The sequence below is a fragment of the Coregonus clupeaformis genome, chromosome 10, assembly GCF_020615455.1.
Source record: "Coregonus clupeaformis isolate EN_2021a chromosome 10, ASM2061545v1, whole genome shotgun sequence".
Lineage (NCBI taxonomy): Eukaryota > Metazoa > Chordata > Actinopteri > Salmoniformes > Salmonidae > Coregonus > Coregonus clupeaformis.
Genome location: NC_059201.1, coordinates 6,428,996 through 6,455,762, shown reverse-complemented (window position 1 = coordinate 6,455,762; position 26,767 = coordinate 6,428,996). Strand labels below are relative to the sequence as shown.

At 43.0% G+C, this 26,767-nt stretch overlaps 1 protein-coding gene across 1 annotated transcript; it reads right to left on the bottom strand.

Annotated features, from left to right (window-relative positions):
• Positions 1-353: 353 nt before the first annotated feature.
• On the bottom strand, positions 354-25,240 carry soat2 (sterol O-acyltransferase 2). Its single transcript, XM_041887373.2, has 15 exons — positions 25,131-25,240; positions 21,020-21,209; positions 20,806-20,852; positions 20,517-20,695; positions 19,858-19,911; positions 19,342-19,449; positions 15,924-16,206; positions 13,121-13,196; positions 10,382-10,512; positions 9,713-9,842; positions 5,260-5,357; positions 4,927-5,025; positions 2,419-2,554; positions 2,038-2,183; positions 354-490 (listed from the first exon to the last, which is right to left on the bottom strand). The coding sequence occupies exons 2-15, from the start codon at positions 21,162-21,164 to the stop codon at positions 416-418; spliced, it is 1,707 nt and encodes a 568-aa protein (XP_041743307.2). The 5' UTR covers positions 21,165-21,209; positions 25,131-25,240; the 3' UTR covers positions 354-415.
• Positions 25,241-26,767: the final 1,527 nt, after the last annotated feature.

Genomic DNA, 26,767 nt, shown 5'->3' with positions numbered 1-26,767 from the left:
TTCCACATTAGATCTTGTTTCCTTCCAGGATTCTATCAACGAATCACACTCTCAAAAGGCCTCTGTTTTAGCCAAGGATCAAAGGCAAGGTTGACAGCTGGGTTTGACGACCCCCCCCCCTTGACACCAAGTTCAAAGTGGAGGGTTGAACAGCTGGGATTACTATTTGAGACACAGCCCCATGTCTCAATCCATGGATTAAGCAGGTCGGTTCCATGGTGTGGTCTCAGACCTGGCTACATTTACATTTACATTTTAGTCATTTAGCAGACGCTCTTATCCAGAGCGACTTACATGAGCAATTAGGGTTAAGTGCCTTGCTCAAGGGCACATCGACAGATTTTTCACCTAGTTGGCTCGGGGATTAGAACCAGCGACCTTTCGGTTACTGGCACAACGCCTCTTAACCACTAAGCTACCTGCCGCCTCCTGCCGCCTCCTGGTTACTGCAGGACCAGGATCTTGGTGTCACCAACTCCCAGAAGCTAGCCTGTTTGGGAGAGATCACACACATACACACACCGTTTTAGAAAAGCATTGTCACCTGTTTGTAAAGCACTGTAACTGTTTTTGTGGTTTTAATTTACTGCAGTGTTTCTTGGTAGTCTTTAACAAATTTACTCTGAAACTAAAGTATACACCTCACACACATGGTTATAGGCTTTAAAAAAAGAAGACACCTGTACCATGTCAGATATAGAGTTGAAATGTATTCAATTATGAGTTTGCATCCCAATATTACACTTTATATACATCACAGAAGACAGAAATATAACAAAACCGTTTGACATAGAAACATCAGATTTTTTGCTGTAAAAAAAATAAAAAAAGTGTATTCATTCTGAAATTTGAAAAAATATATGAATAACATTCCACCCATGAGGTCATTTGACTGCAGGAAAGGGTTCTAATCTCCGACAGCCTGTTGTTTACATTTACATTTACGTCATTTAGCAGACGCTCTTATCCAGAGCGACTTACAGTTAGTGCATACATTATTCTTTTTTATTTTTTCATACTGGCCCCCCGTGGGAATCAAACCCACAACCCTGGCGTTGCAAACACCATGCTCTACCAACTGAGCTACCTCCCTGCCGGCCATTCCCTCCCCTACCCTGGTGCGCCGCCCCATTGGTCTCCCGGTTGCGGCCGGCTACAGCAGAGCCTGGATTCGAACCAGGATCTCTAGTGGCACAGCCAGTGCCTTAGACCACTGCGCCACTCGGGAGACGAGTGTAACAATTAACTTCATATCCCTGCAGTTTGTCAGTTTTTTTATATATTTTTACAGCTCTGTTTCTATTTTTATATTCATGTATTTGTATGTAAACCATTGTGTGACACTGCGAATGAAGTCCCAGTGGGCTTTGGAGCGTGCCTTAGTTGGGTGCTGAGCCTTAACGGAGTACAGTGCTGTGCTGTAAGAAGTATCTGACCATCTGGCATACCAACCCAAGGACCCCACATCTGGTGAATTAATGATGGTAATCCCCTGTCACGACCCCATCTTCAGACTTTCGAAAGAATCCATGTCCACACGCTAACACGTGTGACCTGTTGGTGTGTGTGTGTGTGTGTGTGTGTGTGTGTGTGTGTGTGTGGGTGTTTGCTTGCATGTGAGACTAGTGTGAAAGTGATGAGGACAGAGAGAGACTGAGACTGAAACAGAGAGAGACTGAAACAGAGAGAGACTGAAACAGAGAGAGACTGAAACAGAGATTTGTGTATTTGTGCCACAGTCAGATTAATGTGGTTTACGAGGACTGACAGCACTGTCATAACGTTGTACTGGGTACTGCAGTGTTGCAGTGCTGTCATAACGTTGTACTGGGTACTGCAGTGTTGCAGTGCTGTCATAACGTTGTACTGGGTACTGCAGTGTTGCAGTGCTGTCATAACGTTGTACTGCAGTACTGCAGTGTTTTCTAATCCTGCAGCAAGAGGAACTGATCACAATTAACTGTGATACGTAACCCAGCGTAATATATGTAAACATGTATGTATGGTATATAATGTTTGTCTGTGGGTGATACCTACCCCAGTGCGAGGACAGTGTATCTGGGCGTACCACTCCTGGCAGTACAGACACACCATGACCCCTTGGCCAATGAACAGACAGGTCCACATCAAGATGTTCCACACAGGACTCTGCCTCTTGTCGTTCAGAGTGAAGTTGAATGCCACTGAGAGAGAGAGAGAGAGACTCAAACCATTTTCTGTTGTCAAAACAAATAATGAGCAGGTACAGTGTATAATCACAGAGGTATTCTTGAAGGCATATTAAAGGGAGTAGACTTAATCTGTGTCCGGGAAACTGGACCATATAGTCTATGGCTCTGGATCACTTCTGATGACAGTGCAGAGGCAGAACGTGTGTGTTTGTGTGTGTGTGTGTGTGTGTATGTGTGTGTGGCTCACCTCCGAAGAAAGCGAAGAGACAGAACATTACGGGGTAGAAGAATCCGAAGCCCAGGGTGAAGACATATTCATGGACCAAGGCCGACACGGCGAACACTGACAACATGGCCGCCGTACGGAACTTCCTCCTGGACAGCTACAGTCAGAGGTTAGAGGTCAAAGGTTAGGGGTTAGACAGGGTCACAGGGATGAGTGGACGTACACAATGAACATGACACTGCCTGTGTCCTAAATCACACCATATTCCCTTTATAAAAAGTAGTGCAGGATGTAGGAAATAGGGTGCCGTTTGAGACACATTGTCCGTCCATATAAAAAGCCTTCACTTGTACAGACTCATTTTAAAGTAACTTATTTAACTGTGAGGCAAGTCACGTAATGTCTTTGTATTTCTGTTAATTTGCCATTCCATTCAAAGATTCCATGGCCTGCGCCAGAGAGGAGGAGGTGAAGCAAGAGGGATAACTGGGCCCATCTGACTTCTCCAGCAGGTGGTGTTTTTTTGTGAGGAGTTTTTATATGGAGGTCAATGAGTGTCGAATTTGGTTAACAAAACATTTAATGGCTTATTTGCTACACGTGGCTTATTTAGAAGTTTCGTAATGATTAGGTTGAATCGAGTGTACTGATATACATGAAAGTAGGACACGTGACATCCCGGCAACGTTGAGAAAAAACACTTTATATCGGAGGTGTGCTTAATCGCCACTAGTTACCACAGCCACAAATTCATAAACCCCGTCTATTTCTACAATGTATCTTCTTAAAATGTGATTTTAAACCTAACCTTAACCACACTGCTAACCTTATGCCTAATCCTAACCTTAACCACACTGCTAACCTTATGTCTAACCCTATCCTTAATTAAAACCTTATTTATTTTTGTATTTTTTGTGGGGGTGGGGGGTAGAAGGATTACTTTTATACTATCCCAGGTATTCCTTAAAGAGGTAGGGTTTCAAGTGTCTCCGGAAGGTGGTCAGTGACTCCGCTGTCCTGGCGTCGTGAGGGAGCTTGTTTCACCATTGGGGTGCCAGAGCAGCGAACAGTTTTGATTGGGCTGAGCGGGAATTGTGCTTCCGCAGAGGTAGGGGGACCAGCAGGCCAGAGGTGGAAGAACGCAATGCCCTTGTTTGGGTGTAGGGACTGATCAGAGCCTGAAGGTAAGGAGGTGCCGTTCCCCTCACAGCTCCGTAGGCAAGCACCATGGTCTTGTAGCAGATGCGAGCTTCAACTGGAAGCCAGTGGAGTGTACGGAGGAGTGGGGTGACGTGAGAGATACGTTTACACACGTATCTGCCCTCTCATTGGCTAGAATGGTCCCACCTGATCTTGCCTTCTCCCGACTGCCTTCAATTTTTTTAAACATTTATTTTCATTTTTTAGAGCGGCCACTAGAGTATCTGGTCAATACCTAAAGTGGATCATCTGTGCCTGCGCTAATTTCCAATTGCACACACCCAACTGCTAATTGTCTTGTAATTGCTACTGTGTTCTCATTGGGAGTCTTGTAAAGTACTTAAGTAAAAATACTTTAAAGTACTACTTAAGTAGTTTTTTGGGGTGTACTTTACTTTACTATTTATATTTTTTACAACTTTTACTTTTGATTCACTACATTCCTAAAGAAAATAATGCGCTTTTTACTTCATACATTTTTCCTGACACCCAAAAGTACTCATTACATTTTGAATGCTTAGCAGGACAGGAAAATTGTCAAATTCATGCACTTATCAAGAGAACATCCCTGGTCATCCCTACTGCCTCTGATCTGGTGGACTCACTAAACACAAATGCATAGTTTATAAATGATGTCTGAGTTTTGGAGTGTGCCCCTGGCTATCCGTAAATTAACAAAAACAAGAAAATTGTGCCGTCTGGTTTGCTTAATATAAGCAATTTGAAATTATTTATATACTTTTACTTTTGATACTAATGTATATTTTTGCAATTACATTTACTTTTGACACTTAAGTATATTTAAAACCAAATACTTTTAGACTTTTACTCAAGCAGTATTTTATTGGGTTACTTTCACTTTTGCGTGAGTCATTTTCTATTAAGGTATCTTTACTTTTACTCAAGTATGACAATTGGGTACTTTTTCCACCATTGCTCATTGGTTGTTCATTTTGACACAGTTGCACATGCTTTTACCTAATTGAAGGGACATGTCTTTTTAACATGTGTGTCAACTGTATCTGGGGAGTCCTCCAAGCAAGGTGATGTTTATACTGCCAATGGCTTTATTTGCTCTGCAGTTTTAAGTCATTTTGAACCTTTTCATCACAGTTCTCGTTTTTTTTAAGCCTTTTAAGTGTTAGAGTAGGTCAGCTCTTTTTTACAAGCAGGGTTTAACAGGGTTGTGGACGGTCAATCCCATTTCATCTCTGGATTTTTTTTATCTCTTGAATATTCTGTTTTTGACGCTAACCCAGGAACTTGGCTACAGTGGGTCTGTATGAGATTTGGGGCTATGTTTAGGGAGAGATTTAGGGAGATAGTTACCCAGAGAAAATCTCTGTATCCGTAGTAGTAAAGCCAGTCATGAACCACCACGTTCCAGGTCCTGTAGTAATTGGCAAACGACGTCGAGTTCCACCAGTCCTGCAGAACAAATTAATGAATTTTTTTTGGATTTGGTTCTACGCCATTTTAAACACCTTTTTTCTACACGATTGGTCTGATAACCAATAAACAGTGTCTTACAGAGGTATTACATGTAGACTATTTGTGTGTGTGTGTTTGTGTTTGTGTGTGTGTGTGTGTGTGTGTGTGTGTGTTTGTGTGTATGTGTGTGTGTGTGTGTGTGTGAGAGTGTGTGAAAACAATAAGTTATACCTTATAGAACATCCTGTCTGCAAAGCGTAGCATCTCAGCGAAGGCATTTAGCCAGCAGTGGAGGAAGGCATAGAACGCCAGCAGTAGCATCAACATACCTGGGAGGAGAGGGAGAAGAGGGGGGAGAGAGGGAGAAGAAGGGGGAGAGGGAGGATGGGGGGAGAGGGAGGATGGGGAGAGGAGGGGGAGAGAGGCAGAAGAGGGGGGAGAGAGGGAGAAGAAGGGGGAGAGGGAGGATGGGGAGAGGAGGGGGAGAGAGAGAAAGAGATTTACCACCCCCTATCAGAACGCACTCAAGTAACCCAACAATTTATCTGACTTGTCTACTTACCTCACAGTAAGAAACACGACAACCTACTGACACATCAGGTCACAACACAACCATAAACTCAGAGGTTGTATTAATGCTATTTGCATTGTGCTGTTATCTCATTGTAATGCTAGTTCCTATCACATATTAGGGAATAGACTGGAGACATCATAGATATAGAACAGTGTTTTATCTCTCTGGGAGACACCCTCCCTGTCGTTCATAGTAAATGGATCACCTGTAGATCTATATGATCAATGTATAGCAGCCGTTTTACGGGCTCCTGAACAATTCTGCTATTTTGTGTGGTTTTTTTGCGCTGATGATCCTATTACCGAAAAGAGCTTCTGGACATCAGAACAGTGGGGGAGAGGAGGGGGGAGAGAGGGAGGAGAAGGGGGAGAGGGAGGATGGGGGAGAGGGAGGATGGGGAGATTAGGATGAAAATGTCTACTTCAACGAGTCGGAGGCGCAGGAAATACTGCTCACACCAGACCAGGCCCTAATCCCAGAGACTCACCCCGGACCAGGCCCTAATCCCAGAGACTCACCCCGGACCAGGCCCTAATCCCAGAGACTCACCCCGGACCAGGCCCTAATCCCAGAGACTCACCCCGGACCAGGCCCTAATCCCAGAGACTCACCCCGGACCAGGCCCTAATCCCAGAGACTCACCCCGGACCAGGCCCTAATCCCAGAGACTCACCCCGGACCAGGCCCTAATCCCAGAGACTCACCCCGGACCAGGCCCTAATCCCAGAGACCCACCCCGGACCAGGCCCTAATCCCAGAGACTCACCCCGGACCAGGCCCTAATCCCAGAGACTCTAAAAAGAAAAAGGCGGTGTAATAGAAGACCCTGACGAAACTACGTTGGCAAGTACAACCGCCTCTAGCCTCCATTCTACTGGCGAAAGTACAATCACTGGAGAAAAAAACTGGACGAGCTTCATTCGAGACTATCCTATCAACGGGACCTGAAGAACTGTAATATCCTATGTTTCTCTGAGTCGTGGCTGAACAAGGACATGGATAATTTACGTCTAGCTGGTTTTTCTATGCATCGGCAGGACAGAACGGCAGCGTCGGGTAAACTCAAGGGGGGAGGTGTGTGTCTCTTTGTTAACAACAGCTGATGCTCGATCTCGAATATCCAAGGTTCTGCTCGCCTGAGTTAGAATACCTCATGATAAGCTGTAGACCATACTATCTACCAAGAGAGTTTTAATCTATCGTGTTTGTAGCTGTCTATTTGCCACCGCAGACCGATGCTGGCACTAAGACCACAATCAACGAGCTATATATGGCCATAAGCAAACAAGAAAATGCTCATCCAGAAGTGGCGCTCCTAGTTGCCAGTGATTTTAATGCAGAAATACTGAAATCCCTTTTACCTAATTTCTACTAGCATGTCCCCCTGTGCAACTAGAGGCGAAACAACTCTAGATCATCTTTACTCCACACAGAAACACATAGAAAGCTCTTCCTCGCCCTCCATTTTGCAAATCTGACCATACTTCTATCCTCCTGATTCCTGCTTACGAGCAAAAACTCAAACAGGAAGTACCAGTGACGCGCTCAATACGGAAGTGGTCTGATGAAGCGGATGGTAAGCTACAGGACTGTTTTGCTAGCACAGACTGGAATATGTTCTGGGATTCATCCGATGGCATTGAGGAGTTTACCTCATCAGTCACCGACTTCGTTAATAAGTGCATCGACAGCATCATCCCGACAGTGACCCGTACGTACATGTCCCGACCAGAAGCCATGGATTACAGGCAACATCCGCACTGAGCTAAAGGCTAGAGCTGCCACTTTCAAGGAGCGGGAAACTAATCTGGACGCTTATAAGAAATCCTGCTGCGCCCTCTGACGACCATCAAACAGGCAAAGTGTCAATACAGGACTAATATCGAATCCTACTACACCGGCTATGACACTCGTCGGATGTGGCAGGGCTTGCAAACTATAATGGATTACAAAGGGAAACCCAGCCGCGAGCTGCCCAGTGATGCAAGTCTACCAGACAAACGAAATGCCTTCTATGCTAGCGTCGAGGCAAGCAACACTGAACCATGCATGAGAGCACCAGCTGTTCACGCTCTCCGTAGCCGATGTGAGTAAGACCTTTAAACAGGTTAACATTCACAAGGCCGCAGGGCCAGACGGATTACCAGGACGCGTACTCAGAGCATGCACTGACATTTTCAACCTCTCCCTGACCCAGTCTGCAATACCTAGATGTTTCAAGCAGACCACCATAGTCCCTCTGCCCATGAACACCAAGGTAACCTGTCTAAATGACTATCGCCCCATACCACTCACATCTGTAGCCATTAAATACTTTGAAAGGCTGGTTATGGCTCACATCAACACCATCATCCCAAACACTGGATCCACAGATGACGCAATACCAATTGCACTCCACACTGCCCTGTCCCACCTGGACAAGAGAAACACCTATGTGAGAATGCTGTTCATTGACTAAAGCTCAGCGTTCAACACCATAGTGCCCACAAAGCTTATTACTACGCTAAGGACCCTGGGACTGAACACCTCCTTCTGCAACTGGATCCTGAACTTCCTGATGGGCCGCCCCCAGGTGGCGAGGGTAGGCAACAACACATCCGCCTCGCTGACCCTCAACACGGGGGCCCCTCAGGGGTGTGTGCTTAGTCCCCTCCTGTACTCCCTGTTCACCCACAACTGCTTGGCCAGGCACGACTCCAACACCATCATTACGTTTGCCAACGACATGACAGCGGTAGGCCTGATCACCAACGACAATGAGACAGCCTATAAGGAGGAGATCAGAGACCTGGCAGTGTGGTGCCATGAAAACAACCTCTCCCTCAACGTCAGCAAGACAAAGGAGCTGATCATGGACAACAGGAAACAGAGGGCCGAGCACGGCCCCATTCACATCGACGGGGTTGTAGTGGAGCGGGTCGAGAGATTCAAGTTCCTCTGGGTCCACATCACTAAGGTCCGGGCACGATAACGCCTCTTCCACCTCAGGAGGCTGAAAAGATTTGGCATGGGTCCTCAGATCCTCAAAAAGTTCTACAGCTGCACCATTGAGAGCATCTTGACTGGCTGCATCACCGCTTGATATGGCAACTGCTTGGCATCCGACCACAAGGTGCTACAGAGGGTAATGCGTACGGCCCAGTACATCACTGGGGACGAGCTCCCTGCCATCCAGGACCTCAATACCAGGCGGTGTCAGAAGAAGGCCCTAAAAGTTGTCAAAGACTCCAGTAACCCAAGTCATAGACGGTTCTCTCTGCTACTGCACGGCAAGTGGTACCGATGCACCAAGTCTGGAAGCAACAGGACCCTGAACAGCTTCTACCCCCAAGCCATAAGACTGCTAAATAGTTCCCCCCGTGTTGCTCAGTTGGTAGAGCATGACGCTTGCAACGCCAGGGTTGTGGGTTCGATTCCCACGGGAGGCCAGTATGAAAATGTATGCACTCACTAACTGTAAGTCGCTCTGGATAAGAGCTTCTGCTAAATGACTAAAATGTAAAATGTAGTTAGGCTAGCTATTTGGTTAACTATTTAACTATCTGCATTGACCCTTTTTGCACTAATTATTTTGACTCATCACATACTCTGCTGCTACTGTTTAATATCTGTCACTTTATTCCTAGTTATATGTACATATCTACCTCAATGACCTCATACCCCGTGCACATGGACTCAATAATGGTACCCCGTGTATATAGCCAAGTTATCGTTACTCACTGTGTATCTATTATTACTTTTATTATTAAGTGTTTAACCTTTCTATTATTTATCTATTTTCTTTCTCTCTGCATTGTTGGTAAATATTTCACCGTTAGTCTAGACCTGTTGTTCACGAAGCATGTGACAAATACATTTAGGTTTGACCTGGAAAAACAAACTTTGACCTTCAACCTCTAACCTAACAAACTAGAACTGTGTCAGTAAGCCTTCTGTCTAGTACATTCTGGGTCTACAACCTGATTCGTTCACATTGGATAAGGTCTTTCCTCCTTAAATAAAGGTAAAAAAGTGCAAACACCATAAGGGCACTACAGTTCACACCTCCCAGTTAGAATACATTCTACTGCTGATGTGGCTTTATATATATACATTTGACTGATGAATTACCTGGAAGTGTAGCATGGAAAAGGGCTAGGACCAGTGTTCTGGTGCTGAAAGGCGTGTTGCTGTCATTCATGAAGACAGGGATGCACAGTCTCACCAGGATAAAGTAACCATAGAACAGCGAGCCCAGAATCTGTGTGAAGGACGGGAGGGATACAGGTTGAGGGTAAATGGAAAAGTCAGCCATGGCAAGCCTGGTACCAGATTTGTTTTGTGCGGTCTTGCCAAATTCCCATGGCTAACCATGGCAGAGGAATCTGTCCAGAGTTCAGAATCATAAAGACAATAGATGGGACACAGTATATACAATAACATACTGTACATACTGATGAGATGAAAGATAACAGTTAAACTATAGCATACCTTGGAGACCTGAACTCTACTGGTAGGTCAATGACCTGCTCCTGGAACAATACTGAGCCACAGGCTGCATTCAACACCTCTACCAACAGAGGGCATATAAGTGGAGTCTCTCCCTTAATATATAAAGCAATTTGGGCTCTGGAAAAACACTGTACAGTATAAAATCCAATCAACTATTTATTATTAGGGTGAATATGTTCACTGATTTATTTTAAAATAGCCTAAAACAGGAAGTGTATATCTGCAGCACTATTTGGTTAATAATGCAGACAATCTATCATTAAGATTAAAAGTAGAAAAAGAGCGTACCTTAGCGAAGGTTATGCCAACATAGTTCCATCTAATGTGTGGGTTTCTGGGGTAAGACTCTCTATAGATGAGGGTGGGAGCGAAAAGGAAATAGAGGTAGCTGGAGAACGTTGGGAACCTGGGACCCTCTCCTGAGAAACACAATGATGTCATTAGTCAAGCAGTATTATCTATTGAGGTGATGTCAAATATCAGTGATGTCATATCAATATAGGGCCTAGTTTATCTTGGTCAGGCCACATGGTCAGGAAATAATCCTGGCCCTAAGGTTCTACTGTACGGTTCCAGTCAAAAGTTTGGACACACCTACTCATTCAATGGTTTTTCTTAATTTTTACTATTTTCTACATTGTAGAATAGTAGTGAAGACATCAAACACATATGGAATCATGTAGTAACCAAAAAAGTGTTAAACAAATCAAAATATATTTTATATTTGAGATTCTTTAACTAGCCACCCTTTGCCTTGATGACAGCTTTGCACACGCTTGGCATTCTCTCAACCAGCTTCATGAGGTAGTCACCTGGAATGCATTTCAATTAACAGGTGTGCCTTGTTAAAAGTTAATTTGTGGAATTCCTTTCCTTATTAATGCATTTGAGCCAATCAGTTGTGTTGTGACAAGGTAGGGGTGGTATACAGAAGATAGCCATATTTGGTAAAAGACCAAGTCCATATTATGGCAAGAACAGCTCAAATAAGCAAAGAGAAATGACAGTCCATCATTACTTTAAGACATGAAGGTCAGTCAATACGGAACATTTCAAGAACTTTGAAAGTTTCTTCAAGTGCAGTCACAAAAACCATCAAGTGCTATGATGAAACTGGCACAGGAAAGGAAGACCCAGAGTTACCTCTGCTGCAAAGGATACGTTCATTAGAGTTACCAGCCTCAGAAATTGCAGCCCAAATAAATGCTTCACAGAGTTCAAGTAACAGAAACATCTCAACATCAACTGTTCAGATGAGACTGAGTGAATCAGGCCTTTATGGTCGAATTGCTGCAAAGAAATCACTACTAAAGGACACCAATAAGAAGAAGAGACTTGCTTGGGCCAAGAATCACGAGAAATGGACATTAGACCGGTGGAAATCTGTCCTTTGGTCTGGAGTCCAGATTGGAGATTTTTGGTTCCAACCGCCGTGTCTTTATGAGACGCAGTGTCGGTGAACGGAGGATCTACGCATGTGTAGTTCCCACCGTGAAGCATGGAGGAGGAGGTGTGATGGTGTGGGGGTGCTTTGCTGGTGACACTGTCTGTGATTTATTTAGAATTCAAGGCACACTTAACCAGCATGGCTACCACAGCATTCTGCAGTGATATGCCATCCCATCTGGTTTGGGCTTAGTGGGACTATCATTTGTTTTTCAATAGGACAATGACCCAACACACCTCCAGGGTGTGTAAGGGATATTTTACCAAGAAGGAGAGTGATGGAGTGCTGCATCAGATGACCTGGCCTCCACAATCACCCGACCTCAACCCAATTGAGATGGTTTGGGATGAGTTGGACCGCACAGTGAAGGAAAAGCAGCCAACAAGTGCTCAGCATATGTGGGAACACCTTCAAGACTGTTGGAAAAGCATTCCAGGTGAAGCTGGTTGAGATAATGCCAAGAGTGTGCAAAGCTGTCATCTAGGCAAAGGGTGGCTACTTTGAAAAATCTAAAATATATTTTGATGTTTTTAACACTTTTTTGGTTACTACATGAATCCATATGTGTTATTTCATAGTTTTGATGTTTTCACTATTATTCTACAAGGTAGAAAATTGTTTAAAAAAATAAAGAAAAACCCTTGAATGAATAGCTGTGTCCGAACTTTTGACTAGTACTGTATATGTCACCTCTATAAACATAACTTTAGACAAGGTTCTGAGGTTCTATATGTCACCTCTATAAACATAACTTTAGACAAGGTTCTGAGGTTCTATATGTCACCTCTATAAACATAACTTTAGACAAGGTTCTGAGGTTCTATATGTCACCTCTATAAACACTTTAGACAAGGTTCTGAGGTTCTATATGTCACCTCTATAAACATAACTTTAGACAAGGTTCTGAGGTTCTATATGTCACCTCTATAAACAAACTTTAGACAAGGTTCTGAGGTTCTATATGTCACCTCTATAAACATAACTTTAGACAAGGTTCTGAGGTTCTATATGTCACCTCTATAAACATAACTTTAGACAAGGTTCTGAGGTTCTATATGTCACCTCTATAAACATAACTTTAGACAAGGTTCTGAGGTTCTATATGTCACCTCTATAAACATAACCTTAGACAAGGTTCTGAGGTTCTATATGTCACCTCTATAAACACTTTAGACAAGGTTCTGAGGTTCTATATGTCACCTCTATAAACATAACTTTAGACAAGGTTCTGAGGTTCTATATGTCACCTCTATAAACATAACTTTAGACAAGGTTCTGAGGTTCTATATGTCACCTCTATAAACATAACTTTAGACAAGGTTCTGAGGTTCTATATGTCACCTCTATAAACATAACTTTAGACAAGGTTCTGAGGTTCTATATGTCACCTCAATAAACGCTTTAGACAAGGTCTTGAGGTATTGGTACATGATGACTGTACAGTGTCACTGACACTATAATGACAATTTAACTCATCATGGTCAGTTGAATGCACTGAATGACTCAAATAGAAATGAAATCGTCATTGGGCGGTAGTTTCTGTGTCATTACCTAAATTATATTATATTACACTACATTACCTTCCTTTGTCTTGTGTTTTAGGACGACTGGGACATTCTCTCGGATGAAAGAGTAGCTTTTCATCAGGAAACGGATCTGAACAGGGGAGAGAGACAACATGTAAACATTATAAAAGGAAAACGGAGCCAACTATGGCAATAAAACTAATCAAGGACATTATGACCAATGAATAACTGTAACTTGTCACATTAACCTCCACACCCTTAGAGAAATCAAGCAATTGGAAGAGAATTGTCCTTGAGAGAGTTACTGCCACACCTGGGTTCAAATAGTTTTTGAAATCTTTCAAATACTTTTAGCCTTTGCTTTAGTCTGCCTGTAGTGCCAGATGGGCAGGGTTTGCTCTTCTTTAACTATTCTATTGGTTCCTTTGCACCACTTAAACTCAATCCAGTTCAGCTAGAGTCTTTGAAATGATTTAAAATAGTATTTGAACCCAGGTCTGGTTGCTGCATCCAAAGTCTCATATATTCTCCTGCCAATTCTATAAAGTGCTCTATAAAAAAAGATAACAAATTACCAAGCTAGTCATCCAGCTGAATTATTAAGCAACCTTTTTTTATTGACAGTGTCAGTGTGGAGATAAGAGGAGCAGAGCAGAGATGGGACGTGTCCAATCCAGAGAAATATAAACACTGCCACATCAAGCAGCGATGGGACGTGTCCAGTCCAGATAAATACAAACACTGCCACATCAAGCAGCGATGGGACGTGTCCAATCCAGAGAAATATAAACACTGCCACATCAAGCAGCGATGGGACGTGTCCAATCCAGAGAAATATAAACACTGCCACATCAAGCAGCGATGGGACGTGTCCAATCCAGAGAAATATAAACACTGCCACATCAAGCAGCGATGGGACGTGTCCAATCCAGAGAAATATAAACACTGCCACATCAAGCAGCGATGGGACGTGTCCAGTCCAGAGAAATACAAACACTGCCACATCAAGCAGCGATGGGACGTGTCCAATCCAGAGAAATATAAACACTGCCACATCAAGCAGCGATGGGGACGTGTCCAATCCAGAGAAATATAAACACTGCCACATCAAGCAGCGATGGGACGTGTCCAATCCAGAGAAATATAAACACTGCCACATCAAGCAGCGATGGGACGTGTCCAATCCAGAGAAATATAAACACTGCCACATCAAGCAGCGATGGGACGTGTCCAATCCAGAGAAATATAAACACTGCCACATCAAGCAGCGATGGGACGTGTCCAGTCCAGATAAATACAAACACTGCCACATCAAGCAGCGATGGGACGTGTCCAATCCAGAGAAATACAAACACTGCCACATCAAGCAGCGATGGGACGTGTCCAATCCAGAGAAATACAAACACTGCCACATCAAGCAGCGATGGGACGTGTCCAATCCAGAGAAATATAAACACTGCCACATCAAGCAGCGATGGGACGTGTCCAATCCAGAGAAATATAAACACTGCCACATCAAGCAGCGATGGGACGTGTCCAATCCAGATAAATACAAACACTGCCACATCAAGCAGCGATGGGACGTGTCCAATCCAGAGAAATATAAACACTGCCACATCAAGCAGCGATGGGACGTGTCCAATCCAGAGAAATACAAACACTGCCACATCAAGCAGCGATGGGACGTGTCCAGTCCAGATAAATACAAACACTGCCACATCAAGCAGCGATGGGACGTGTCCAATCCAGAGAAATATAAACACTGCCACATCAAGCAGCGATGGGACGTGTCCAATCCAGATAAATACAAACACTGCCACATCAAGCAGCGATGGGACGTGTCCAATCCAGAGAAATACAAAACACTGCCACATCAAGCAGCGATGGGACGTGTCCATTCCAGATAAATACAAACACTGCCACATCAAGCAGCAGTGCCTCAAAAAGCATGTGCCAGTTCTCTACTTTTACTCATATAATATGAGATATTGTTGTTACTTGTTTTAAGTTGTTTCCTCGTGTCTATATTCATCATTGTCTTTACTTATTTACTCAACTTTCCACTATCAGACAGATCTCCACCACACACCACTATCAGACAGATCCCCACCACACACCACTATCAGACAGATCTCCACCACACACCACTGTCAGACAGATCCCCACCACACACCACTATCAGACAGATCTCCACCACACACCACTATCAGACAGATCTCCACCACACACCACTATCAGACAGATCTCCACCACACACCACTATCAGACAGATCTCCACCACACACCACTGTCAGACAGATCCCCACCACACACCACTATCAGACAGATCTCCACCACACACCACTATCAGACAGATCTCCACCACACACCACTATCAGACAGATCTCCACCACACACCACTATCAGACAGATCTCCACCACACACCACTATCAGACAGATCTCCACCACACACCACTATCAGACAGATCTCCACCACACACCACTATCAGACAGATCCCCACCACACACCACTATCAGACAGATCTCCACCACACACCACTATCAGACAGATCTCCACCACACACCACTATCAGACAGATCTCCACCACACACCACTATCAGACAGATCTCCACCACACACCACTGTCAGACAGATACCCACCACACACCACTATCAGACAGATCTCCACCACACACCACTATCAGACAGATCTCCACCACACACCACTATCAGACAGATCTCCACCACACACCACTATCAGACAGATGTCCACCACACACCACTGTAGGTACACAGATCCATCCATACCTCTTCTAGTAATTCTGTATTTCATACTGGTGACTTTACTATACAATAAAACAAAATATGATCCATACCTGTTCTAGTATGATGATGAATCGTGAGGCTGGAGGCAGCTGGTAGTTAAAGACCACGTATATAGGGAATACCCCCAGTACAGCGGTCTGCAGGGCGGAGAGCACCAGCCCAGCGCCCACTGACAGTACCACCTGTAGTGGGCTGCGGTGGTAGAGAGCGCCCCAGAGAGCCAGGGCATAGTAGGGCACGGCCAACGTGTAGCTGAACATCAACAGCCAGGACCAAGCTACAGTATGTAGCTTCCCAAAAGCATAGGACAACAGGTCAAACTCCAGCACCAGCCTGGGGATAGAATTGAATAGAATATATGCAAATATAATAGAATGGATGCTTCAAAAACCTGAGTAAACTCTTAAGCTTACCATATGCTTCCCAGTTGAAACAGTTTGCGCATATATCATGACACAATGTAGTGACGTTTTTTTGTTAGTTTTGGTCTTTGGCAGGTTTTTTCCCGGCTGTTTGTGCACAACATTTTTTTTCTTGAGGCAAGTCGAAGTTCGGTAGTCGAAGTCTACGCCCGTTTGTCAGTGATTGGTCAACAGTACTACTCCTAGTAGGAGTGGGAACATTAAGTGTTTGTTGTCATTCCACGAGAGACGCCAAGTTTGATTTTTTTTATGCACATTTTCTTACTTGAGAAATACTGCAGCAAACATCTTAGCTAGATGTAAAATTGCAAGACTAAGACCTCCTCGGTAAAAAAACGTAAAAACTATTGACAGATTTCTTGATTTATCTTAGATTAATTTGGACTATTTTGAGGAAGTGTTTCTGGCTATGTTGTTGCTACAGTGGCTCAAGAGGGACAAACAACAGTAATATTGCTGTTTTTCAAGCGAAGGTCTTTAGGGAGTATGCGATCACAGATGGTCGCTTCGCATAGCCGAGTTCTGCTAGGAGCAAACCGAACCTATGTATGCGGACGCCTTTGGCTCTAATCCGTACCCAGGCCCTTGGCTCTAATCCGTACCCAGGGACTTGGCTCTAATCTGTACCCAGGCCCTTGGCTCTAATCCATACCCAGGGACTTGGCTCTAATCCGTACCCAGGGACTTGGCTCTAATCTGAACCCAGGCCCTTGGCTCTAATCCATACCCAGGGACTTGGCTCTAATCTGTAGCACCTGTAACACCTGTAACACCTGTAACACCTGTAGCACCTCTAACACATTTAACACCTGTAACACCTGTAACACAAGTAACACCTGTAACACCTGTAACACCTGTAGCACCTGTAGCACCTGTAACACATGTAACACCTGTAACACCTGTAACACCTGTAGCACCTGTAACACTTGTAACACCTGTAACACCTGTAGCACCTGTAACACCTGTAACACCTGTAACACCTGTAACACCTGTAGCACCTCTAACACCTGTATCACCTGTAACACATGTAACACCTGTAACACCTGTAACACCTGTAGCACCTGTAACACCTGTAGCACCTCTAACACCTGTAGCACCTGTAACACCTGTACCACCTGTAACACCTGTAACACCTGTAACACCTGTAGCACCTGTAACACCTCTAACACCTGTACACCTGTAACCCCTGTAGCACCTGTAACACCTGTAACACCTGTAGCACCTGTAACACCTGTAACACCTGTAGCACCTGTAACACCTGTAACACCTGTAACACCTGTAGCACCTGTAACACCTGTAACACCTGTAACACCTGTAGCACCTGTAGCACCTCTAACACCTGTAGCACCTGTAACACCTGTAACACCTGTAACACCTGTAGCACCTGTAACACCTCTAACACCTGTAACCCCTGTAGCACCTGTAGCACCTCTAACACATGTAGCACCTGTAGCACCTGTAGCACCTCTAACACCTGTAGCACCTGTAGCACCTGTAACCCCTGTAGCACCTGTAGCACCTCTAACACCTGTAACCCCTGTAGCACCTGTAGCACCTGTAGCACCTGTAACACCTGTAGCACCTCTAACACCTGTAACACCTGTAGCACCTGTAGCACCTCTAACACATTTAACACCTGTAACACCTGTAACACCTGTAACACATGTAACACCTGTAACACCTGTAACACCTGTAGCACCTGTAACACCTGTATCACCTGTAACCCCTGTAGCACCTGTAGCACCTGTAACACCTGTAACACCTGTAACACCTGTAGCACCTGTAGCACCTGTAACACCTGTAGCACCTGTAGCACCTCTAACACCTGTAACACCTGTAACACCTGTAGCACCTGTAACACCTGTAGCACCTGTAGCACCTCTAACACATTTAACACCTGTAACACCTGTAACACCTGTAACACCTGTAACACCTGTAGCACCTGTAACACCTGTAGCACCTGTAACACCTGTAGCACCTGTAACACCTGTAACACCTGTAGCACCTGTAGCACCTGTAACACCTGTAGCACCTCTAACACCTGTAACACCTGTAACACCTGTAGCACCTCTAACACCTGTAACACCTGTAACACCTGTAGCACCTGTAGCACCTCTAACACATTTAACACCTGTAACACCTGTAACACCTGTAGCACCTGTAACACCTGTAACACCTGTAGCACCTGTAACACCTGTAACACCTGTAGCACCTGTAGCACCTCTAACACATTTAACACCTGTAACACCTGTAGCACCTGTAACACCTGTAGCACCTGTAACACCTGTAACACCTGTAGCACCTCTAACACCTGTAACACCTGTAGCACCTGTAGCACCTCTAACACATTTAACACCTGTAACACCTGTAACACCTGTAGCACCTGTAACACCTGTAGCACCTGTAACACCTGTAACACCTGTAGCACCTGTAGCACCTGTAACACCTGTAACACCTGTAACACCTGTAGCACCTGTAACACCTGTAACACCTGTAGCACCTGTAACACCTGTAGCACCTGTAACACCTGTAGCACCTGTAACACCTGTAGCACCTCTAACACCTGTAACACCTGTAACACCTGTAGCACCTGTAGCACCTGTAACACCTGTAGCACCTGTAACACCTCTAACACCTGTAACACCTGTAACACCTGTAGCACCTCTAACACCTGTAGCACCTGTAGCACCTGTAACACCTGTAGCACCTCTAACACCTGTAACACCTGTAGCACCTGTAACACCTGTAACACCTGTAGCACCTCTAACACCTGTAGCACCTGTAACATCTGTAACACCTGTAGCACCTCTAACACCTGTAGCACCTGTAGCACCTGGGGATGTGTGAAACTTACTCCTTAGTCTGATGTGTCCCCGATTGCGCAACCGAATAGCTAGCTTTTTGCGTGACGTGACTGTTAAAACGCTTCGGGAGGGCGGTCACGTGTGCAAAGCACCGGTCCTGTGTTCAAGCCTCAGCGTCAGTCGAATCAGGAGGAAGCGCTACTCGCTAAGCAAGCAGCATGACGTCATTTCCACACACACACCTGCCCTGGTCGATGTAGTCCACAGTCAGTGTACTGATGATGAACAGGAAGAGCACGGAGATGAACATGTGGTAGATGGTCCGAATGTGGTTGATCTCAAACAGCTCACTGTGGAGGAAAACACACATGATTCATCTATCTATCATATACAGTAGTACATTATTCTGATGGGGTTCATCTCAAACAGCTCAAACAAACAAACACTAGACATGAAATTAATGTTTTATACACATTCCACTAGAGAGGATGTACTGTCTGTCCACAGGACACGTCGGCATGATACAATGATGTTGCATGATAGCGCAAGCATTTAAAAGGATTTATTCAGTTGTGTATGTACACACTCTAGGTAAGCTTAAACTCTAGGTACAATAAACTAATCCACAATGACAAGGTTAAGTTGATTAATATGTAAATACGTGATGTAAATAAATACATACAATACATACAATACATCTAATGGATCAGGTTCAGTTTAAGACCACTCCCACACACAACTAAATAAAATGAACTAACTCTAGAATGGACCGTCTGTCCATAAATACTTTTCCATCCTTTTCCGTGTGGGTTCTGAAATGAATACAGAAGTAGAAATCAGCATGAGAAGATAGACAGCTATTCACTTTCACACAAACATCTACACCACAACCAAACAGTAGCTAGGGTGTTTTTACTGACCATCTCTTGACCAGGAAAGACTGGGCCCTACCTCGCACATAGGTCCTAGACTGTGTGTTGTCATCCATATAGTATAGTATAGTATAGTATAGTATAGTACAGTATAGTATAGTATAGTATAGTATAGTATAGTATAGTGTAGTATAGTACACTACATTATAGTACAGTACAGAATAGTACAGTACAGTACAGTATAGTATAGTACAGTATAGTATAGTACAGTACAGTACAGTATAGTATAGTATAGTACAGAATAGTACAGTACAGTATATTATAGTATAGTATAGTATAGTATAGTATAGTACAGTACAGAATAGTACAGTACAGTACAGTATAGTATAGTACAGTACAGTACAGTACAGTACAGTACAGTACAGTATAGTATAGTACAGTACAGAATAGTACAGTACAGTACAGTATAGTATAGTATAGTATAGTATAGTATAGTACAGTACAGTACAGTATAGTATAGTATTATCAAAGCCATAGGTCCTAACCTGTGCGGGTTGTTGTTAGTGGTGGTGACTGTCCCGTCCCTGGTGACATGGTTGTTGTTGACATGGTTGTTGCCATGGTTCCCGTTCTGTGTGAATGTCTGGACAGATTCAGTCAGGGCCTTGTCTAGCAGATCACTGAGCTGCCCCTGCATCTGATCCATCACCTCACTCTTCACTCGCTGCACAGGGCACACACACACACATACCATAAGTTGGCACATATAGACAGCGTACTTTGCTTTGCTTGGTAAGTGACATCTAGGTGCAATAGAGACATCAGGGTACATACCTCCACATGCTTCTTCCACCGTATCAAATCCTCAGCATGCTTCTCCACTGCACACAGAAATAAACAACATCAGTTATGGTAGCTAGCCTGCTGTCATATCTATTACATACAGGATATGATCAATCTGTGATGATGATGAGGATGATGATGATGATGATGATGTGGAGGATATTTTGTTGCTTCTGTTATTGCTCTGTGTCGACTAACTCCTCACCATGGTTAGTGACCTCTCCACTGGAGAGAGCGCTGTTGCCCTCCACAGCCTTGGTGTTATTCATGTTTCGGTGCACCAATCTGGTGGCTGTCTCTGTGGCCATTGTGCCTCCAAGTCTGTTGCTGTCTGTTTCTAGGTCTGCCATGGCACCTCCGGGTCCAGATGAAGGGAGGGGTTCTGCTGGAGGAACCTGAAGGAGAAAGACATAGAATGAAGTAGAACTAGAATAGAATATTTGACGAAGACAGCACCTCTACAGACCCGTTGACTATAATCTCTGTAGCTTTTAAAGCGCAATACACACACATAAACACCCTTGTACATGTAGCCCCGGATCGTGTGAAAATAAAACGTTATAGCACTTATCTAAAGCACAAATAACCAGGAAGAGACGTTGGCTGTCTTTTTGAAGGTATGGCGAAACGTCCTATGGGATTCTATCTAGCAGTTCTATGCTGTAGTAATCAACGTTTTAAAATGAATAGATTTTGTAGACAGTTTCATTATTTTGACCTCCTCACTGTTCATTGGACGAGGAAGTGTACGCTCGAACATAGTCTATTAGCTAGAAAGGTATCTTGGCAGCTGAATTTCTTCTGCTGTTGTAAAGCTATTCTACACATTTTCCCATTGAGCTGCGAATTTTTTTTGGGGGGGTGTGCTAATTTGGCATGGAGCTGAGAGACCATTTTGCAGTTTTACAGCTAATTGGCATGTGCTCTGAATGCCTTTTTAAAAATGTTGTAATTTTTTTGGGACTGTTTATCTTTTATTTGATTGTTAGTTCTCAAAGAAGGTATTATAAAAAAAATATACAGTATATATATATATAGTTCAATATACTTTCTGAATGCTTTCTGTCTGGTTTTGATCGTAAGTTGACACTGAAACTGTCTTTCCATCCCGAAAACAACCAAATAGACGGGCCGTCTAAGAATTTTCTATACAGAAAAAAACCCTGTAATTAGCTCCAATGATTGTAATTTCCTCTATAATAAAGGGATAGTTAGACATTTTGGCAATGAAGCCATTTATCTACTTCCCCAGAGTCGGATGAACAGGAACAGCTAGCATGCTAACTGTTCCTGTAGACTTCCAGTCATTGCGCTAACGCTTGTAAGTGTTGGCTTGTGAAACTACCTCTAACTTCCTTCATACTGGATATAGAGACATAAAAATTGCATCCACAACGGTATTCTGTTGTAGCTAGCGATATTCATCAAATAATTATTTTTCACCAAAAACATCCTAAACCAATATTTTTCCACAACAAATATATCCCCCCAAAAATGTGCCTCCGCGGACCCCTAGGTGGCCTCAGACCCCAGTTTGAAAACCCCATGCAGTAGGAGATGGTAGAGGAAGGTACAGGAGGAGACATGGTAGAGAAAGGTACAGGAGGAGATATGGTAGAGAAAGGTACAGGAGGAGACATGGTAGAGAAAGGTACAGGAGGAGACATGGTAGAGAAAGGTACAGGAGGAGACATGGTAGAGAAAGGTACAGGAGGAGAAATGGTAGAGAAAGGTACAGGAGGAGACATGGTAGAGAAAGGTACAGGAGGAGATATGGTAGAGAAAGGTACAGGAGGAGACATGGTAGAGAAAGGTACAGGAGGAGACATGGTAGAGAAAGGTACAGGAGGGGACATGGTAGAGAAAGGTACAGGAGGAGACATGGTAAAGAAAGGTACAGGAGGAGATATGGTAGAGAAAGGTACAGGAGGAGACATGGTAGAGAAAGGTACAGGAGGAGACATGGTAGAGAAAGGTACAGGAGGGGACATGGTAGAGAAAGGTACAGGAGGAGACATGGTAGAGAAAGGTACAGGAGGAGACATGGTAGAGAAAGGTACAGGAGGAGACATGGTAGAGGAAAGATTCAAAGGGTTTGTCTCTAATTGAGAGGGGCCGTTAAATAAAGGTTTTAAAAAATGCCTAGTTAAATAAAGGTTAAATAAATATACAACTGTACTCCTTATCCCTTTCCATTGACTCCCTATACTGTCTGTACTGTCTTTATGGGGGATTGGACTTGTACGTAGATTAGCTCTGTCTTCTGATGATTAGCCTCTGCAGTACAGTAGGGGAGAAAGATAAAGAGGGTCTGTCATGAACAATAGTAACCTCAGTTTAATTTATGCCCCCTTCTCTCTATCTCTGTGTTTCTGTCTCTATCGGGGGAAAGATACAGAGGGTCTGTCATGACCAATAGTAACCTCAGCGTTCCTTATCCTTCCCATTCCGTTGACCCATTAACTCCCTGCACTGTATCTTCTTGGAAGGGTTTGATTTGTAAATAGCACATGAGCTCTGTCTAAAAGATATGCTGATGACAGGAGCTTTAAATCATCAGTCTGTCACTGATTTGAAAGCTTATTTGAAGAGCGAGATGGTGAACAACCTGTTCGTTGTTATTCCAATGGCCCACTGGACAAAAACAAGCCACCCACCCCTAGATGTAGTAGCACAGGTTTGTTTATCTGTAGTGTTTGATCAGTGTAAGGGTTTACCAGAGGTTATCTTCTCCTGTGTTTCGTGTTTTCCTTCTCTCCCTCCCTCTCTCCCCAATTCTCTCTCTCTCTCTCTCTCTCTCCTCTCTATTTGTCTCTCTCCCCCTCTCTCTCTCTCCTCTCTATTTGTTGCTCTACCCCTCCCTGTTCTTTCATTTTGAACTAATGACAGAATCTGCTGATATGACATTGTAAATGTTGATGACATTAAAGTCCAAGGGCTCTATTCAATCTGGATTGCTGAAGCGTTACAGATTCCGAGATAGAAATGTAAAGGTATTTTCCGATTGAGCCGACATATGCAGCGTTTACCGTGAATGCAGTCTACGCTAAAGCGGGAACATTGCCTTTAAATTTAAATCACGCTGTAAAGCTTAACTTCAGCTATGCGGATTGAATGTAGTGAAGTAAAACACAGCAATGAAACAATGTTGTGGTCATGTGGGAATTAAATGAAGCGGAATGTTTAACTCTTTCTCTGAATATTCTGTGCTTGAACTGTCAGAGTTCCCAGAACTAGAAGACACATAGCAGAAACATTGATCGTCTGCGTCTTCTTTAAATCAAATCAAAATCAAATCAAATTATTTGTCACATGCGCCGAATACAACAGGTGTAGTAGACCTTACAGTGAAATGCTTACTTACAAGCCCTTAACCAACAATGCGCTTTTAAGAAAGAATACCACAAAAAAAAATCACAAAAAAATACAATATAAAATAATACGAAATAAAATTAACAAATAATTAAAGAGCAGCAGTAAAAATAACAATAGCGAGGCTATATACAGGGGGTATCGGTACCGAGTCAATGTGCGGGGGCACCGGTTAGTCGAGTACATTTAGGTATATTTGTCGTTAGACAGTAGCATCCATCCTTCTTTGGTTGAACTCCAACTTCCATCAAATTCTAGCTAATCCAACTTCCATCAAATACCACTAAGATCTTGACCATCTCCGTCCCCCACCATATAGTACTGCATGTTGTGATTTTCTGTCATCTAGGCCTACATCCTGTTATTGGTTTATGTTATTAGATTATCTACCAGAGCTGTAAATGAATAAATTATTCATCAATTTATATTAACAAGCACCGTGTACCTGTTTACCTGTTTCTCAGTCATATGGTCCTTTTACACACATAGCAGATATAGAATGAGCTCTGTGATCTCTGAGTTCATTCTCTGATCTCTGTGATCTCTATGTTCATCTCTGATCTCTAAGGTCATCTCTGATCGCTGTGATCTCTATGTTCATCTCTGATCTCTAAATTCATCTCTGATCTCTGTGATCTGTAAATTGATCTCTGATCTCTGTGATCTCTAAAGCAATCTCTGATCTCTAAGGTCATCTCTGATCTCTGTGATCTCTGAGGTCATCTCTGATCTCTAAGGTCATATCTAATCTCTGTGATCTCTAAGGTCATCTCTGATCGCTCTGATCGAGCTAAAACCCAAGCAGGGTTCCACCAGAGCAATATATAAAGATACTGTAAATAATAATATACATTGGGGTCACAGCCAAATAAACATAGTTATAGATACTGTAAATAACATGCATTACATAGGGTTCAATGTTAATCACATTGTAGGTTACTCACAGTGTTCTGGTCTCAGATTCAGGTATCCTCTAACACAGACAGGCTCCAGGGAGTGATCCTCAGGGAGAAGCAGTGTCACTGAGTGTCTCGCTGGTGTGTGTGTGTGTGTGTGGCAGTTTGTGTGAACTGTGTCCCTTTCTTACATCAGCTGAAAGGTTGATCTTTGCCCAGCTTGGCTGAGGTCATACCCCTCTCCTGTAGTCACCTGGCTGGCTGGCTGGCTGGCTGGCTGGCTGGCTGGCTGGCTGGCTGGCTGGCCGACTAGTATATCTAGACCAGAGCTATATATTGGTCCATAATGAGACTAGTATATCTAGACCAGAGCTGTATATGGGTCCATAATGAGACTAGTATATCTAGACCAGAGCTGTATATGGGTCCATAATGAGACTAGTATATCTAGACCAGAGCTATATATGGGTCCATAATGAGACTAGTATATCTAGACCAGAGCTGTATATAGGTCCATAATGAGACTAGTATATCTAGACCAGAGCTGTATATAGGTCCATAATGAGACTAGTATATCTAGACCAGAGCTATATATGGGTCCATAATGAGACTAGTATATCTAGACCAGAGCTATATATGGGTCCATAATGAGACTAGTATATCTATACCAGAGCTATATATGGGTCCATAATGAGACTAGTATATCTAGACCAGAGCTATATATGGGTCCATAATGAGACTAGTATATCTATACCAGAGCTATATATGGGTCCATAATGAGACTAGTATATCTAGACCAAAGCTGTATATAGGTCCATAATGAGACTAGTATATCTAGACCAGAACTATATATGGGTCCATAATGAGACTATTATGATCTATTATGATTAGTGTTCTAGATTACTGATCTATTATGATTAGTGTTCTATATTACTGATCTATTATGATTAGTGTTCTATATTACTGATCTATTATGATTAGTGTTCTAGATTACTGATCTATTATGATTAGTGTTCTATATTACTGATCTATTATGATTAGTGTTCTATATTACTGATCTATTATGATTAGTGTTCTAGATTACTGATCTATTATGATTAGTGTTCTACATTACTGATCTATTATGATTAGTGTTCTAGATTACTGATCTATTATGATTAGTGTTCTATATTACTGATCTATTATGATTAGTGTTCTAGATTACTGATCTATTATGATTAGTGTTCTATATTACTGATCTATTATGATTAGTGTTCTATATTACTGATCTATTATGATTAGTGTTGTAGATTACTGATCTATTATGATTAGTGTTCTAGATTACTGATCTATTATGATTAGTGTTCTATATTACTGATCTATTATGATTAGTGTTCTACATTACTGATCTATTATGATTAGTGTTCTACATTACTGATCTATTATGATTAGTGTTCTAGATTACTGATCTATTATGATTAGTGTTCTATATTACTGATCTACTATGATTAGTGTTCTACATTACTGATCTATTATGATTAGTGTTCTAGATTACTGATATATTATGATTAGTGTTCTATATTACTGATCTATTATGATTAGTGTTCTAGATTCCTGATCTATTATGATTAGTGTTCTATATTCCCGATCTATTATGATTAGTGTTCTATATTACTGATCTATTATGATTAGTGTTCTATATTACT

Excerpts from the sequence above, each read along its gene's own strand:
- soat2 (XM_041887373.2), bottom strand. The coding sequence starts at position 21,164 with ATGGCAGACCTAGAAACAGACAGCAACAGACTTGGAGGCACAATGGCC. Across the intron at positions 20,853-21,019 it reads TGGAGAGGTCACTAACCATG|TGGAGAAGCATGCTGAGGAT; the intron begins GTGAGGAGTTAG and ends TTCTGTGTGCAG. Across the intron at positions 9,843-10,381 it reads TTGGCATAACCTTCGCTAAG|ATTCTGGGCTCGCTGTTCTA; the intron begins GTACGCTCTTTT and ends TCCTTCACACAG.